We start from the raw sequence: 16,991 nt of genomic DNA on the forward strand, positions 1-16,991 counted from the left end.
AGCAGGCTGGTGTTGTACTTTGTTTTCTGGTTGAACTCGATGGACGTATGTCTTTTTTCAACCCAAATAACTATGTAACTATGTAATATCTCCAAGCTTCAATGTTATTGATGTTAAATAAATAAATGTTGCAGTGATCAGGCATGCTCACCGGATGCTGTCACGAGTAATCACAAGTGTAAGAATCTACCCCTCTATCACCCCCCCCCCCTTCAAACACCTCCTCTGGCCCCGTTCTGGCAATAATTGTGAGCGGGGAGGAAGTGACAGTTCTTCCTCCCCGCTGTGTGTCCATAACTCTGCCCCCTCCACCTGCCGTTTTAGTTCCGTATCCGATTCATTGCACACAGCGAGCAGAGTAGCTGCGCTGTGTGTGTGGGCATGTAGTTTTTGAGGTCGGAAAGATATCCCACCTCAATTATCACAAGCCAGCACACAGCGCAGCTACCCTGTGTGCTGTATGCAATGAATCAGATACGGAACTAAAGCGGCAGGTGGAGGGGCAGAGTTATGGACGCACAGCGGGAAGGAAAAACTGTCACTTTCTCCCCGCTCATAATCGACATTCTGCCTCAGTCAAAGTCTATGACAGAACGGGGTTCACAGGGGGCACAGGAGGGGTAGGATGGTGCTGTGTGCTAGTCGCAGCATCAGTAATAAAGAAATGTCAAAAGTTTAACTTGTTCCCGACCGTGTCGCGCCTATGGGCGTGGCCGCGGCGGCAGCCCCAGAACTGCCTAACGCCGATTGGCCTAAAGTCCTGGGGCCGGCTTTTGCAGGAGATCGCGCAAGCATCTTCACTTGGTAGGTGGAGCGATCGCCACTAGGAGACTGTTAGACGGCGAAACCGCCGTCTAATTAGCTTGTACAGTGCTGCGAGCCATGGCAGCGCTGTACTGGGGACAGCCATGTGACACAGCTGTCCCCTCACTGGGCTCGGAGGTGATCGGCTGCTGGAGGGGCTGCTGAAGCCTATGACAGCTAATCACGGGGATTTGCTGGAGGTAGGAGGGAGGGAGGGTGAGCACAAAAATTGAAAAAAAGACACTCTTTAATTAAAAAAATAAACAAATAAATAGTGATGAAAAAAAAAACATTAGGGAAGCTATCAGACCCCACCAACAAAAAGCTCTGTTGGTGGGGAGAAAAGGGAATCACTTGAGTGCTTTGTTGTGCGGCCCTGCAGTGAGCCCTTAAAGCTGCAGTGGCCCTTATTGAAAAATGGGTCTTTAGGGGGGTTTAACATTGCGGTCCTCAAGTGGTTAAGGGGAGGGGGGAACCGGGTCAGGGTACTTTCAAGTCTATTTAAAGGGAGACTGTTAGACGGCGAAACCGCTGTCTAATTAGCTTGTACAGCGCTGCGAGCCATGACAGCTATGTACTAGGGACAGCCATGTGACACGGCTGTCCCTTCTGTGGGCTCGGAGGTGATCGGCTGCTGGAGGTGCTGCTGAAGCCTATGACAGCTGATCACAGGGATTGGCGGGAGGGGGGAGCACAAAAATTAAAAAAGACACTTTTTAATTTAAAAAAATAAATATTGATGAAAAAAAAACATTGGGAAGCGATCAGACCCCACCAACTGTGTTGTGCAGCCCTGCAGTGAGCCGTTAAAGCTGCAGTGGCCCTTATTGAAAAATGGCCTGGTCTTTAGGGGGGTTTAACACTGCGGTCCTCAAGTGGTTAAGGGGAGGGGGGAACCGGGTCAGGGTACTTTCAAGTCTATTTAAAGGGACTCCCAGCTCAGGGTACTTTCAAGTCTATTTATAGGGACTCCGAGCTCAAAAAATAAACGAAATTGGTACTTACCTGGGGTTTTCTGCAGCCCACCGTAGGTCGGGAGGTCCCCCGGTGTGGTCCTGGCTCCTCTCCCGGGTGTCAGTGGTGCGGTATGCGGCAGAGGGACTGGAAGAGGAGCCAGGACCACGTCGGGGGACCTCCCGACCTACGGTGGGCTGCAGAAAGCCCCAGGTAAGTACCAATTTTGTTTATTTTTGAGGCCAGGGTCCCTTTAAATCCCAAAAAACAAAGAGATAATAAACCATAATTTAACAGTCTTTAAAGGGAATCTGAAGAGGTGCTGCCCCTGCTGCCGTTAATAACTGTAAAATTACCATGCGCTGCCGTTTGTGCATCAGGCCATAATACTCTCTACATGACACTTTCTCTGCAGTCTAAGTGTTTTGATTATTAATTAAGGTTGGAAAACGCTACAGACCTGATTCAATTCACTATTTTCTCCTAATGGTGCCCATACACAGTACAATAAAAACATTAAATTTGCCCATTTATTTGACCAAAACAATCAAATCGAATAAGAAATTTTCGATCAAGAAAAACAAACGACTATCCTGTTTTTTCAATAAAAATCCGATCAGATGTTGGAAAAATCTTTATATTCAATCTAACTGAATAATCAAACACAATTATCTAATCGAAAAAAATGAAGAAATTGTACCATGTATGGGCACCATAAGTTTTCTCCTTGATATTTTCACATCTTATCATAAAATGCCTTTAAAGCAACCAACAAGCAAGAAAATAGTATTTTGACAGTACCTTTTCACCTACTTTATGGCACTTTTTCAATTGCAGAGTGCTCAAAAATGTATTTTAAACAAAAGATGAAAAATTATCTCCTAGGAGAAAACTTAAGAGAAAAAGTGAATTGGATAAGGGCCATTATGTGACTTAACTCCTTCCCGACCACCTAACGCCGATAGGCGTCAGGAAGGTGGCTTCCACAGGACCGCCTAACACCGATTGGTGTCAAATCCTGGGGGGAGAGATTAGCAGGGATCGCGCACCTTCGCTTTAGTTACGGAGCCGAGCTCCGTAAACAGCCTGCTAGCCCGTGATCGCCGCTAGCAGGCTGTTAGAAGAAATGAAGTATAGCATACTAGTATAGCATAGAGTGCAGCGCTGTAAGGGGACAGCTTAGTGACAAAGCTGTCCCCTCGAATGGCCCACAATGTGATCCCCTCTCATAGGCTGATGCCTATAAGAGGTGATCACTGATTGGATCTCGGGGGGAGGGAGGGAGGGATGGATGTAAATAAAAGAAAAATAGTGAAATTTAATTTAAATAAAAACATTTTAAATTAATAAAAAAACAAACGAACACTGCAGCAGCGATCAGAGTACACAAAGGGCCCATTCACACTTTCATTAAAATCACAGAAAAATCGCAGTGATATTGATGTACGCAATCGCGAAATCGCATCGATTTTTCCACAATTTTAATAAACGTGAATGGGAGCGATTTTAAAAACCGCTAATCAATCACAAAACGCTCAGAAAAGCGCTTCTAGTGTGAATGAGCCCTAACAGAAAGCTCTGTTGGTGGGCAGAAAAGGGGGGCAGACTCATTTGGCTGCTAAGTTGTATTGCCGTGCAGCACACTGTTAAAGGTGCAGTGTGCTGTAAAAAAATAGCCTGGTCAGTGGGGAGTGTAAGCCTGTGGTTCTCGAGTGTTTAAAGTACACCTGAACTTTCTTTATATTCTCTTTCATACAGCTTACCTCTTCAGATGGGCAGATACAGGAACCCCTTACATAACGGTTCTGCACCCAGTTAACAAATCCATCCCTCAATCCCCTGCTTATTCTAGACCTCTAGTCTTGCCACAATAAATACCACTAAGACTCATAGACCCCCCAAGACGCTTATGGTCAATAACATGCCCTACCTCGCTGGAGGAAGGGTATCATTTATGGCCGATAATCCAATGTTCAAGAGCAGTCTCCATCCAGCCATTTATGGTTTAGTGTTTGGATGGACGACATGCTCTACAAAACTATCTTTTGTCATACTTTCCTCCTTTTTTTTTCACCTTTCTCCCAGTTGCACTTATAAGTGCTTTCTCTGTTTATCCCTTCGACTAAATATAACTATATAATGGTGGATATTCTCCCTGATTTTGTTAACTAATGCTATCCTCTCATGTGTTCCTCGCTGAATGTTAAAACTATTCTGTTATACTGGTAACCCCATGCCTTTGACAATTCTGTTGTAAGATTGATGTTCTAACTGTACCCTTAAGTATCTTGTGATATGAGCTGTACATTTACTTTAATGAAAATTCAATAAAAATAATTGAAAATAAAGTACACCTGAACTGAGAGGGATATGGAGGCTGCCATATAGTATATCTCTGGCAATCCTGCTGATCTCTCTAACATCAGTAGTGTCTGAATCACACACTTGAAACAAGCATGCTGCTAATCCAGTTAGAGCACCTGATCAACATGCTTGTTCAGGGTCTATGGCTAAGAGTATAAGAGGTAGAGGCCCAGTAGGACAGCCAGGCAACCTGCATTGTTTAAAAGAAAATAAATATGTCAGCCTCCGTATCCCTCTCTTTTTTTTAAAAAATGTAAACTTTAAATACAAAGTAAGACCATGGGATTCCCGGAAATTGTTAAGGACAAGGACTATAGATACCATTTTTAATCTCATCAGTTTATTTTCCCTTAAAGCGACTCAGAGATGAGCCATGAGGCAGGTTTTTTTACTTACCCGGGGCTTCCTCCAGCCCCATAAGCACGGATGCGTCTTTCTGCTGTCTCCCATTCAGCCGCAGTGAGCTCCGGTAACGTGCTCAGTCGAAGCCAGTCTTGGTCGTCTGCGCATGTGCTGACCTACTGCATGCGCAGTAGACCCGGACTGGCGTCACTGATCCTGTTACCAGGGCTCACCGCGGCTGAACGGGAGACAGCAGGCGGACAGCGAGGGACGCATCTGTGCTTTATGGGACTTAAGAAAGCCCCGGGTAAGTAAAAAAAACTGCCTTAACCTCCATGGCGGTACGTAGTTTCGCTGGCTGTGTCCACGGAGGGATTTTTTGAATAAAACTTGTTGTAATACTTGTAGCTAGCACTAAGCTAGTTACCTGTGTCCCCCAAGTCCCCCACACCTCTCTGATCCCCCCCATCGCTGCAGCCTCCCCAATCAGCTTCAGTCGTCGCTATGGCGACGATCGGACATGACGTCTGACGTCATCGACGTCATGCGCAGTCCTGATCCTCCCCATAGCGAAGCCTGGAGCTGATTGGTAGGCTGCGCCATCGCAGTATCCCTGGGGGGTACGTATTACGGTGGCGATCGGGGGGGATCGGAGCAGAGCGGACAGACTTGGGGGACACAGGTAGCTAGCCTAGTGCTAGCTACAAGTATTACAACAAGTTTTATTCAAAAAATTCCTCTTGGGGCCATCCAATCCTCTGCGGCGGCTACCCCGCGTGTAGATCGGGGTTGCCGACAGGAGGGTTAAGACTCATCTCTGAGTCTCTTTAAAGGAATTATCAGCAAAATTACCTGAAAACCCATTTACTTACCTGGGGCTTTCTCCAGCCCCTTGCAGCTGACATGTCCCACGCCGCAGCTCCGCCGCCATCCCGGGGTCCCCGCACGGTGTCTCGCCAGGCGTCCTCTACTGCGCCTGTTCGAGCGCCGCTCTCAATCAAGGCCACGTTGTCCGCTGCTTACTGCGCCTGCGCAGTGCCATGCGTACAACGTGGGCTTGATTGACAGCCGTGCTTCACGCAGGTGCAGTAAGGACGACCTTGTGGTCGTCCTCTGCACCGCGCGGGGACCCCGGGCCGGCGACTGGGAATCTAGCTGTCAGCGTGGGACACTCGGCTGCAAAGGGATGGAGAAAACCCCAGGTAAGTAAATGGGTTTTCAGGTAATTTGGCTGATGGTTCCTTTAGGCCTCTTTCACAGTGGGATGTTAAAGTCACACGTTAGAAAATTGTATAACGCAGACTAACGCACAGCAATACAAAGTCTGTGTGACATTCACAGTGCACACGTGTGTGTAACGTGTAGCAATATTTAGAAAGTGCTGCATGCTGTGCGTTTAACAATAAATTTGCTGCGTTGTGTGTTGCACATTCTCAGTAAGGTTTTTTTTTTTGTTAAAAAATGTAACCACATGCGCCGTTTTCATTCCATCAGTATGCGACGAAAACGGCGCACCAAGAGACACATAACGCAATGCAAAATAACGTCCAATTTCATAACCTACATGCGCTGCGTTAGGGGCACGTTGTGCAACTTTAACGTCGCATCAAACGCAACGTCCCACTGTGAAATAGGCCTAAAGGTTTGCTTTAAAAATACACTATAAGCAATGGTAAAAAGGTACTTAAAATGCCAATAATGATACAACCTGGGGAGGGACGCTTCTAGTTCTACTTAATTTTGGCGTTCTTTCTAGTGTCATTATTTTTTTTGTTAGCATCAATATATCAGGCTTACAAATAAATATATAAGATTTATGCGTGTGTGTCGCTCTGAGCTATATTTCCCCTTCTCTTATTTAGCTGCAGGCCACTTGTAATGTAGACCAATCCTTATTTAATGACTGGTTCAGTGGACACCTCAATTTCCAGATTGAACATCAGTAAGTATTTCAGATTTCCCTTCCCTGTAGTGACCTCACTGTACTATTACTAACAGATGTCACTTTCTGCTCACAGCTTATTTCCCACAATGCCGAGACACAATTACTGGAAGGCTGCTCCTCTTGTTCGCTCACTGTGCAAGAAATATGGAGTCAATTACCAATCCAAACCACTGTTTACTGCATTTGCCGATATAGTTTCGTAAGTTATCTGAGTTTATTTCATTTTAAGAATAATTGAACTTACAGTGTACCTAAGGTGGACCTACATCAGGCGACTTGGGGGCCGATCGACCGTCCGATTTGATTATTATAATCGAATCAGATGAAAATTTGTGCCGCCAAGTGCATACCCGATCAATGATGAGACTAATTTTGGTCTGAAATTGGATGCATGAAGCAGTCAGACATGCTGCAAGATGTAGGGCCAACTTGCTCAATCGGGTGCACAGTGGTAACGGCACATGTCATGTATGCGGCTAATGTAAGAGCGGCAGATTTGGAAGACAGATGGGCACCGTGACACAGGACAGGTAATGTGCACACATGTACATTTATACAATAAGGAACAGCGGCAAGGCGGTGGACTCGGACGATTTCCGAGAATCGGCCTGCGGTGTATGGGCAGCCAACAGATCTCTTTCCGATCAGAGATTGGTTGAACCTGTCCATCAATTGCCTGATATATGGGCACACCACCTATAATCAATCACCACAGATAGGCCATGGCAATGCATTACTGATTAGCTGCCTGCAGTGATATGAGAACCCTCAGGCTGGTTGTGCAGCTTCTACATATCTCTCCTTGCTCTTTGCCAGCACCTCACTACAATCCATGGCTGTGTGTGACCACATTACTTACATATCTATGATCGTACATGTATATCTGTGGTCTGTTATCTTCATTTAGATATGGCTGCTCTCTATCCTGTCCAATTTGACCGGAAATGCAGCTAAAATATAACGACTCTGCTACAGCCTGGATTACACTTGGGTGGGGCGGCCAATAAAGACCACCTTGGACGAGAACATACAATCCATCTAGTGCAGTGATGGCTAACCTTGGCACTTCAGCTGTGACAAAACTACAAATCCCATGATGCCTCTGCCTCCCCGAGTTATGCTTAGAGCTGTCAGTATTTCAATGCCTCATGGGACGTGTAGTTCCACCACAACTGGAGTACCAAGGTTAGCCATCACTGATCTAGTGGGTGTACAGTAGCCTCCAATGTCACCTAAAGATCCGGCCCCCAGCACATTGTTCTCCCCACTCACCCTGCCCACGAGAAGCCATATCTGCCTTGGAGAGCTTGTTTATCTAAGTACAGTGTAACCAGTGGCGTATCTATAGGGGAGCATCTATGGCTAGTGCCATGGGTGTCACAGCACCCATGGGCACCATGCCCGCACCCCCCTTCTCCCTGTGCTGCGCTGCTAAAATGTATTTATTGAGGCCCTGCTCAAAAACAGTCACCCCCTCCTCCTCTCCGTGCTGCGCGCCACGTGCTGCATGTATTGAGAGCCCCTCCTTCTCCACCTCTCCCCCTCCTTCCCCGTGCTGCCGCCGCTACAGCATGAACAGACCTGGAATCAGCGGCGACCAGGAGACAGGACAGGAGATTGGGTACATAGTAGCTGCACGGTGAACTTCAAATGCAGGAGTAACCGATGCTGTCACTTCCTGCATTTGAAGTTCACCGTGCAGCTACTATGTGCCCGATCTCCTGTCATTTTTCCTGGTCACCGCTGATTCCAGGTCTGATCATGCTTTAGCAGCAGCAGCATGGGGAAGAAGGAGGGGAGAGGTGGAGAAGGAGGGGGAGAGGCTCTCAATACATTGAGCACGGAGAGGAGGAGGGGACGACTGTTTTTGAGCGGCGGCTCAATAAATACATTTTAGTGCCGCCGCTGATCTTAAGGTGTGCAGCACGGGGGAGAGTGGAAACTGTATTGAGCCGTGTGGAAGCGCAATTTTGAGCGCAGCACAGGGAGAAGGAAAGGGGGCTACCGGTCTGCCTTGGGGGGAGAAAATGGGCCTATTTTGTGTGGTGGGGGTGTGGGTAAGTTTTTTGGGGGAGCGCAATTTTAGGCCTCTTGCACACTGCAAGTGATTCAGATTCCGCTTTTTAATCAGTTTTTACATCCGATTCAGATTCCAATTTGCAGTTTGCTTCCTGCACACTGCAAATCGGAATCTGAATCGGATGTAAAAACTGATTAAAACGCGGAATCTGAATCGGAATCACTTACAGTGTGCAAGAGGCCTTAGTGTTTGCCACAGGAGCTGGTTTACCCAGATACACCCCTGAGTGTAACCCATAGAAACACCTTCTGGCAGCCACCAATTAGGTTGCAGCTGGCTAGCTGGGAAAGGGGGGGGGGTTGCGTGGCATCGCAGATAGGGGTGGCCACACACACATCTAATGATTTATGGGCAGGCTGGTGAGTTATTAAACCTATTACCTGCCAATCTCCTGGCACTATTAACAGGGATCATTACATTACAGGTTTTTACATTTGTCACTCTTGGTACTCTTTAACATTGCCCCTCGGTGGCAGGGATGCACACTTGTACTGCAGGATTTGATTTGCAGAAATGGAGGGTAGGATTCGAATATACGTAAATGTTCCAGGGATTCAATGGTTTTGTCATCCCATCTCTAGTTACATCAAACCTTTGTCAACAAATAGCATATCGTTTTTAACAAATGCAGTCTAGTTTTATTGGATCACTTCTCTTTTTTATGCATCTCCAATTTCAGGAGATCAATCCTTAAATTCCATGTGACAGCGCTCTTGGTAAATCACTTTTCTCGAATGATGTTGACAGTTTTTTGACAAAGAAAAAATGTGCAGTTTTAGTTTTCAAGAATAGTTCTAACTTGTTGCTTGGCTTCTGTCTTCTGCAGTTCTCTTAAGGAGTCTGGTGAGCTGTGGCTGGATGCGTATCTGCACAAATAAGGAAAGTATTCTGCCTGCCATACTGCAGTATTTACTTCTGAGACACAAGACAGCCGGAGGAACTACTGCTGCCAATGCTGTACTTCTCACCATTCCAGCAGTCTCTGCCCAGTCATGCAATCACCCGCAGTCTCTGCCCAGTTATGAAATCACCTGCAGTCTCTGCCCAGTCGTACAATCACCCGCAGTCTCTGCCCAGTTATGAAATCACCCGCAGTCTCTGCCCAGTCGTGCAGTCATCCACAGTCTATGCCCAGTCATGCAATCACCCGCAGTCTCTGCCCATTCATGCAATCACCCGCAGTCTCTGCCCAGTTATGAAATCACCCGCAGTCTCTGCATGACTGGGCAGAGACTGCGGGTGATTGCATGACTGGGCAAAGACTGCAGGTGACTGCATGACTGGGCAAAGACTGCAGGTGACTGCATGACTGGGCAGAGACTGTGGGTGATTTCATAACTGGGCAGAGACTGCGGGTGATTGCATGACTGGGCAGAGACTGCGGGTGATTGCATGACTGGGCAGAGACTGCGGGTGATTGCATGACTGGGCAAAGACTGCTGGTGACTGCATGACTGGGCAGAGACTGTGGGTGATTTCATAACTGGGCAGAGACTGCGGGTGATTGCATGACTGGGCAGAGACTGCGGGTGATTGCATGACTGGGCAGAGACTGCGGGTGATTGCATGACTGGGCATAGACTGTGGGTGACTGCATGACTGGGCAGAGACTGCGGGTGATTGCATGACTGGGCAGAGACTGCGGGTGATTGCATGACTGGGCAGAGACTGCGGGTGATTGCATGACTGGGCAGAGACTGCGGGTGATTGCATGACTGGGCATAGACTGTGGGTGACTGCATGACTGGGCAATCACCCGCAGTCTCTGCCCCGTTATGAAATCACCCACAGTCTCTGCCCAGTCATGCAGTCACCTGCAGTCTTTGCCCAGTCATGCAATCACCCGCAGTCTCTGCCCAGTCATGCAATCACCCGCAGTCTCTGCCCAGTCATGCAATCACCCGCAGTCTCTGCCCAGTTATGAAATCACCCACAGTCTCTGCCCAGTCATGCAGTCACCCGCAGTCTCTGCCCAGTCATGCAATCACCCGCAGTCTCTGCCCAGTCATGCAATCACTCGCAGTCTCTGCCCAGTCATGCAATCACCCGCAGTCTCTGCCCAGTCATGCAGTCACCTGCAGTCTTTGCCCAGTCATGCAATCACCCGCAGTCTCTGCCCAGTCATGAAATCACCCGCAGTCTCTGCCCAGTCATGCAGTCACCTGCAGTCTTTGCCCAGTCATGCAATCACTCGCAGTCTCTGCCCAGTCATGCAATCACCCGCAGTCTCTGCCCAGTCATGCAGTGTCTGCAGAGCTGCATAGATGAAGTGATGTTACTCATTCACAGTCATGGCACCCCAAAATAACTCCTGACTCACGCACAACGCTCCTTGCTGATGACAATCTAGGTGCAGCACTGAAATTTTATTTTGTAGCTTAAGAAGAAAATTGACATTTCCTCATTTTATACTTATGAAAGGATAGCAGTGAGGGCTTAAGTGCAAATAATAGGGCCCTCCAGTGAAAATGTCCTGCTCCCACTTTCAGGTGACCCCAGCAAGTGTGGTTACCTTAACCCCAGTCTATCCCCCCCCCCCCCCCCCCAGCAAGTGTAGCTAATTCAAACATATTTGGCAATCATGACTCCACATACATAACAGTTATGGCCAACATAACTCACCTCCCCCCACCATGACACGTGTAGGCAGTATAACTCTACCTCCCCTCCCAAACAAGTGTTGCCACCATTATGCCCCCTCTGACCATGTGTGGCCAGTATAACACCTTTCTCTCCCTGGCAAGTCTAGCTAGTACAACACCGACCCTTGGCTAGTATAACCTCCCCACCAAATATGTGACACTGCCTGCAGTGTATTACAGTGGAACATTGTATTTTACCTGCTCCAGCACAGGATCTGACCTGCTCTTCACTCCAGCCATGTTCTGTTGCAAACCTCCATGTAGCTTCTGAGTGTCCCTACATGTGACACAACATGCAGGAGCAATCAGGAGCCTCAGAGCAGGCAGCTAGGAGGAGAGCGGACCTGACACTGGAGCAGGCTAAATACTGTGCTCTGTTGTGCATATTGGGGAGCAGACGGCAGCTGCCCAAGGAATTGGGGGGGGGGGGGGGGGTGATGGTGAGAAGAGGGGATTGTTGTTACACCCTTATTAGTAGTTCCACAATGTACTTGCATTGTACTGGCTGGGTGCTGTCATAGACTCTGTCCGAGCTTCTCCCACCCTTTGCCTTTCTGTCCCACCCCAACATGCCTTTGAATACACTGAGGATGTACAGTTATACTTGTAGACAGCAGGCAGAGCTCACAAGCCTCGAAATCTTTTATACAAGAGATTGTTCCAAAAACAGCGACATGTTCCCCTAACAAAAACGTGGTTGAAGTGCGAATTAGAAATTGCCAAATATCAAAGTGAGGATTCCAAGTATAGAAAATGCACCATCATTCAATTATAGGATAGAAAAAAAGATATCTAACATGACTATCCTAATGAATGCATCCATAAATATCTGTTTCTACATAGGGCGTTTTCTATTGATGCTGGACATTTGCTACTTGGAATATTTCAATTAAGATATTCTAATGACGATCTTTCTGGGATGTTTAGAAACTGAAAATGTTAGTCTCTGTATAGCATAAGAGTCTGAACCAAATTACAGAAGTACAGCCAATAGGAACATGAGCTTTATTCGCAAGGCCCTTGCTAGCTCGTGGGCTCAATACATGTATGCCGAATATCCAGTAGTGGAGCTGGTTCTTTTACCAAGATGATACTCTACCTAAGATGTCATTTTTATATACATCTGTTTTCAGGATCTGCATTACAAATGCTGCTGGTCTGTCTGCTATCCCCAGGCACAGCCCAACTATTTTAATGCAAGTTCTGTCCACGATTAATACGTTCTGTTTTTGATAAATTCTAGTTTGATAACTCATCTATTCCTTATTTCTTTTTCCACTTGGGAAACACGAAGATGACATCTACACGCATATATTGCCAAGACTGCCCATCTACTGTGGCCATGTCAAGGAGGTCTTAAAGCAGAACTTCAGACACTATATAAAAAAATCACATGTAGTGAAAATGAATTAAACTGCGGTAATAGGATGCATGGGGAGGCAGTGAGAGTGGTCTTGATTGACAAGTTGCTATCCCCTTTCCTATAGTGGCTATGACCAGAAGTGATAAGTGTAGAAAGCAATGGAAGAGGCATAGGACAGTAAAGACACTCACATTCCTGTCACCATGAGCTGCAAATGTGCACACATGGAGTGTGTCTTAAAACAATCTTGGTGGAAGTGGTTTCCAGAAAAAGGCTACTTTGTGAGTGGGAAGCCTCTGCACAGTTCAGAGGCTTCCCAGATCATCTTACATCCTACCATTTCAGTGCTGAGTCCCTCTATACAATCCAACCAGTGGAAAATGTTACTTCAGTGCACAAGTATGGACATACTGGGCATGTGTGAGTATGGTCTGTGCAGGCCCAATAGAATGAAGACGTTTGTGCATGGCGTTTTCCCTCTGTGCACAAGTGCCTTCATTCTACTGGACTTGCGTGGAGCGCATGCACAGTACCACCACTGCCAGTGCTTGTCGGGTGTAAGAAGATACAGGAAGCCTCCTGACTACCCAGTGGCCTACTACTACTGAGGTAACTATTTATGTGCCAAATAAGGATGGTAAATGAGATGAAAATAATTTTGAGTTGATACAGGATTATGCAAATTCATGCGGCTTGAAAATGGACTAATCAAACTTTATCTTGGTTTGATTTGACTGGGCCACTTTAAAACTGCATACATATGCAAATAAAATGTACATAAAGTGGAATTATTTGCATCTCATTGATCATCCCTAGTGTCAAAATTGGAACTATGGATTTCAGTTTGGGGTTTTGTATTTTTTTTTTTTTTTACAATAGAGTAACCAAGCAGCTCGGGGTGACCCAAGCCACTAGAAATGTAGTGTCCAATCCTTTAGATACAATACCGACATCTGGTGGCCACTGCTGGTAATGCACTCTTGTCAATGATGAGTAGCAGTAGAGTATGTTAGCGATCAGTAAAAGTAAGAAGGCTTCTGAAGAATGCTCATTTAGCTGAAAGCTAAAGCCTGATACACACATCCAATGTTGACTGGCCAATTTTACCACTTCCATGTAGTATGAGAGCCTACCTCCACAATCTGTTCATAGAATTAGGTTGGATTTCATAACTGAATAGGGAAAAGTAACGTAATGGCTTTTACACAGATTTACTTTCACACTGATGAATAGGAACAGCATATCAAAAACAGTAGAAAATGATGTAAAACCCTTTATTGCACCATAATTGCAGCTTATAAATATGTAGATATAATTTAAAATTGCTAGAGGCTGCAATTATGTTCAAAGAAATCTTCTGTACAGAATATTTGGTATAAAGCAGCCTTACCTGACATTTGCTAGCGATGATTGCATCCATTCACACTTATTGTTTAATAAAGTAGTGTCTATAAGAAATTGAGCTCCTCTGAACATTATATCTCTAGCTGGGTATTGAGATTCCTTTGAGAATGCCAACCTGCTGTACAGGACTCTCAAACAACCAATAATTTGGAGGCTCTCCTGGCAAGAGGGCCACTTTGTAGTTTAGCATCAGCAAGGCCCTTGTTTTCACATTTACTTCCAGAACACTAATCATTCTGATTTATTGCCACTGATTGTATACAAGAGTCAAACTCTGGTCTGATTGTATCGCAATGACTAATACATTGATTTTCATAATTGTTAGGATTTTTGTGAATTTTGTACTGCTGTGTTACGGCAAGCAATGAATAATGCCCTTCTAACAACACAATGGTTTATTGCAAAGAATATATTTAGAAACAGTTTTAACTTGTATTGTTATAATAAACTTTGGTATGCTTATACATGCAGTCTTAATTCTTTTCACTGTCAGACCAGACAGCTAGATGGCAAATGTGAGAAAATGTTGTGTATATTATGTTTTACTAGATACCTAGGATACATTTGACATAAAAAATATCCCGCCACTTAATGAAAGTTAATCTACATGAATACGTTTTTGCCAACCTGAAGTGAGAATGCAAACTGCGACCGTTTCCTGTCTGATTGCATGAAAACATCCTGTGGACTATGAATATATCACTGCAAAACAAAAATCACATCCAAGAAAATCTCCAAAAAATGTCACCTAATGCTGATCTGACAGCCGCATGCAACACTCTAAGGCTAGGTTCACGCTAAGGTGTTTTCTGCACTGCAAAAACAGGATTCCATTAAATATAATTGCATTGCGCTTGCTATGCGATTATATTGTCTAACGTACCACAACATTTCAGTGTGAATGTAGCCAAAGGCCCCATTCACAATGGTGCGGTGCAACCAGGGCTGTGGAGTCGGTACAAAAATCATATGGTGCATACTCAGACGATGAAACCTTCAACTCCAGGTACCCAAAATTGCTCCCACTCCTCGACTCATACTTTAGTCTGATACTTACAGTGCATCCAGAAAGTATTTACAGCGCATCACTTTTTCCACATTTTGTTGTGTCGGCCTTATTCCCGAATGGATTTAATTTTTCTCTCAAAATTCTACACACAACACCCCATAATGACAACATAAAAAAAAAAATTAAGGGTTCGTTAAATTTATTAAACATAAAAAAACAAACTGAGAAATCACATGCACATAAGCATTCACAGCCTTTGCTCAATACTTTGCTATGCTCGTTTGGCAGCATGTCTTTTTAAATATGACGCCACAAGCTTGGCCTACCTATCCTTGGCCAGTATCGCCCATTCCTCTTTGCGGCACGTCTCAAGTTCCATCAGGTAGGATGGGAAACGTTGGTGGCACAGCCATTTTAAGTTATCTCCAGAGATGTTCAATTGCATTTAAGTCTGGGCTCTGGCTGGGCCACTCAAGGAAATTCACAGTTGTCCTGAAGCCACTCCTTTGATATGTGCTTAAGCTCGTTGTCCTGCTGAAAGATAAACCGTTGCCACCAGGGCCGGGTTTACCATAAGGCACATGCCTACAGGCGCCTGATGGTCAAAAGGCGGCTCACTCCCTACCCTAGTACCTTCCTCCCTCTTTTCCTATGCAAAGTCCTGATGAGAGTGTAAATGAGAGGTTACTCACCCAGCTCTCTGCATTCCACTGACAAAATCTCCGTTCAGTCAAAGGTACCTCTAGCTACTTAATACTGAGCTTCCTCCAGCTACCTAATACTTGGGGGCACCTCTAGCTACTTAGTATTAGGTAGCCAAAAATACGTTCAATAAGGGGCAGCTGTAGGTATCTTTGACAGGCAGGGGAGAAATGACAGGTGTGACAGAAAGCACACTTACGGTGCAGTTTGGTGGGGGTCTGCAGGTTCATGGAGGGCAAAGTCTAACGTGCCAGGACAATCTGTGCTTATAGGCTCCTGAAAGGTAAATCCGGGCCTGGTTGCCCCAGTCTGAGTTCAAGAGCGCTCTGGAGCAGATTGTCATCCACATTGTCTCTGTACATTGCTGCAGTCATCTTTCCCTTTACGGGCGGGCCTTATTAGGATTATTTAGTTTATAGGGAATTAGAGTATTAAAACTAAAACAAAAGTATTTGGCTTGAGGAATGCCCTATAAACTATGTGAAAGGAATACAATTATGCAATGAGTAAACGTTTATCTCGGATCCACTTTATGCGTGGTACACACCATGCAATTTCCCCATCACATAAATGGTTCGAAAGATAGTTTCTGACAGATCCGATTTCCAATCCTTTTTCTTATCGATTTTCTGATCACTTCTATGCAAATCCATCAGAAAAACGATCAGAAATCAGACCTGTCGGAAATGTTCTATTCGACCCATCTATCTGATGGGAAATTGCATGGTGTGTACCAGGCTTAAGTGCCCTACAACTGAATGGAGGATTTTACAGCGGAGAGGCAGAATTGTATAAGGAAGGAGATTGCTCCTAGTACCTGTGGTGATCTGTGCCCTAATATATAAAAAAAATGTTGTTTTAATGGATAGTTTTTCTTTTAGAATGACGGCCTTTCCATACAGTTCATATCATATCACCTTCACTTTAGGAGGTAACAGATTATCATTAGAGATGAGCTTGGAATCCAATAGTAAAATTTACATGAACTTTAAATGTCATTTGTGTCTAGCAGTCGCTGGTGATAAATCACCTTACAGCAGTTACCAGGCTTGATTGTTTCAGTTCTGAGCCCGAGGAAATTTGCACAGAAAGTTAGAACTGAGACTCACGCCTGCTCCTGTTCCGATTTTATGTAAGTGCGTCTAATCAATGCTTTAACTGTAAAAAACAGACTCATACACACATTACTGTCAAGCGCATTCTTCCCCTCCCTACCTCACCCACCAGATGCAGTGCCATCAACTCTCCTCCCCTCTCTACAGAAAATGTACTCAACAACCAGGTATACACTGCGATGTGTCAGTACAGCACTCCTTGCCTGCAGTGTCAGAAGCAGAATGGAGTATGATTCTTATGGGTGACACTGAAGGATTGTACACATC

General features: G+C 45.5%; 1 protein-coding gene across 1 annotated transcript in view; it reads left to right on the forward strand.

Annotated features, from left to right (window-relative positions):
* Positions 1-9,697, forward strand: part of FADS1 (fatty acid desaturase 1) — a 29,561-nt gene extending 19,864 nt beyond the window's left edge. The window contains exons 10-12 of the mRNA XM_068259676.1: positions 6,327-6,406; positions 6,483-6,608; positions 9,316-9,697. Of these exons, the coding sequence (XP_068115777.1) occupies positions 6,327-6,406; positions 6,483-6,608; positions 9,316-9,367 (258 nt within the window). The 3' untranslated portion in view covers positions 9,368-9,697. The remainder of the gene's footprint in view (positions 1-6,326; positions 6,407-6,482; positions 6,609-9,315) is intronic.
* Positions 9,698-16,991: the final 7,294 nt, after the last annotated feature.

This window comes from Hyperolius riggenbachi, chromosome 11, assembly GCF_040937935.1.
Source record: "Hyperolius riggenbachi isolate aHypRig1 chromosome 11, aHypRig1.pri, whole genome shotgun sequence".
In the NCBI taxonomy this organism is placed as follows: Eukaryota; Metazoa; Chordata; class Amphibia; order Anura; family Hyperoliidae; genus Hyperolius; species Hyperolius riggenbachi.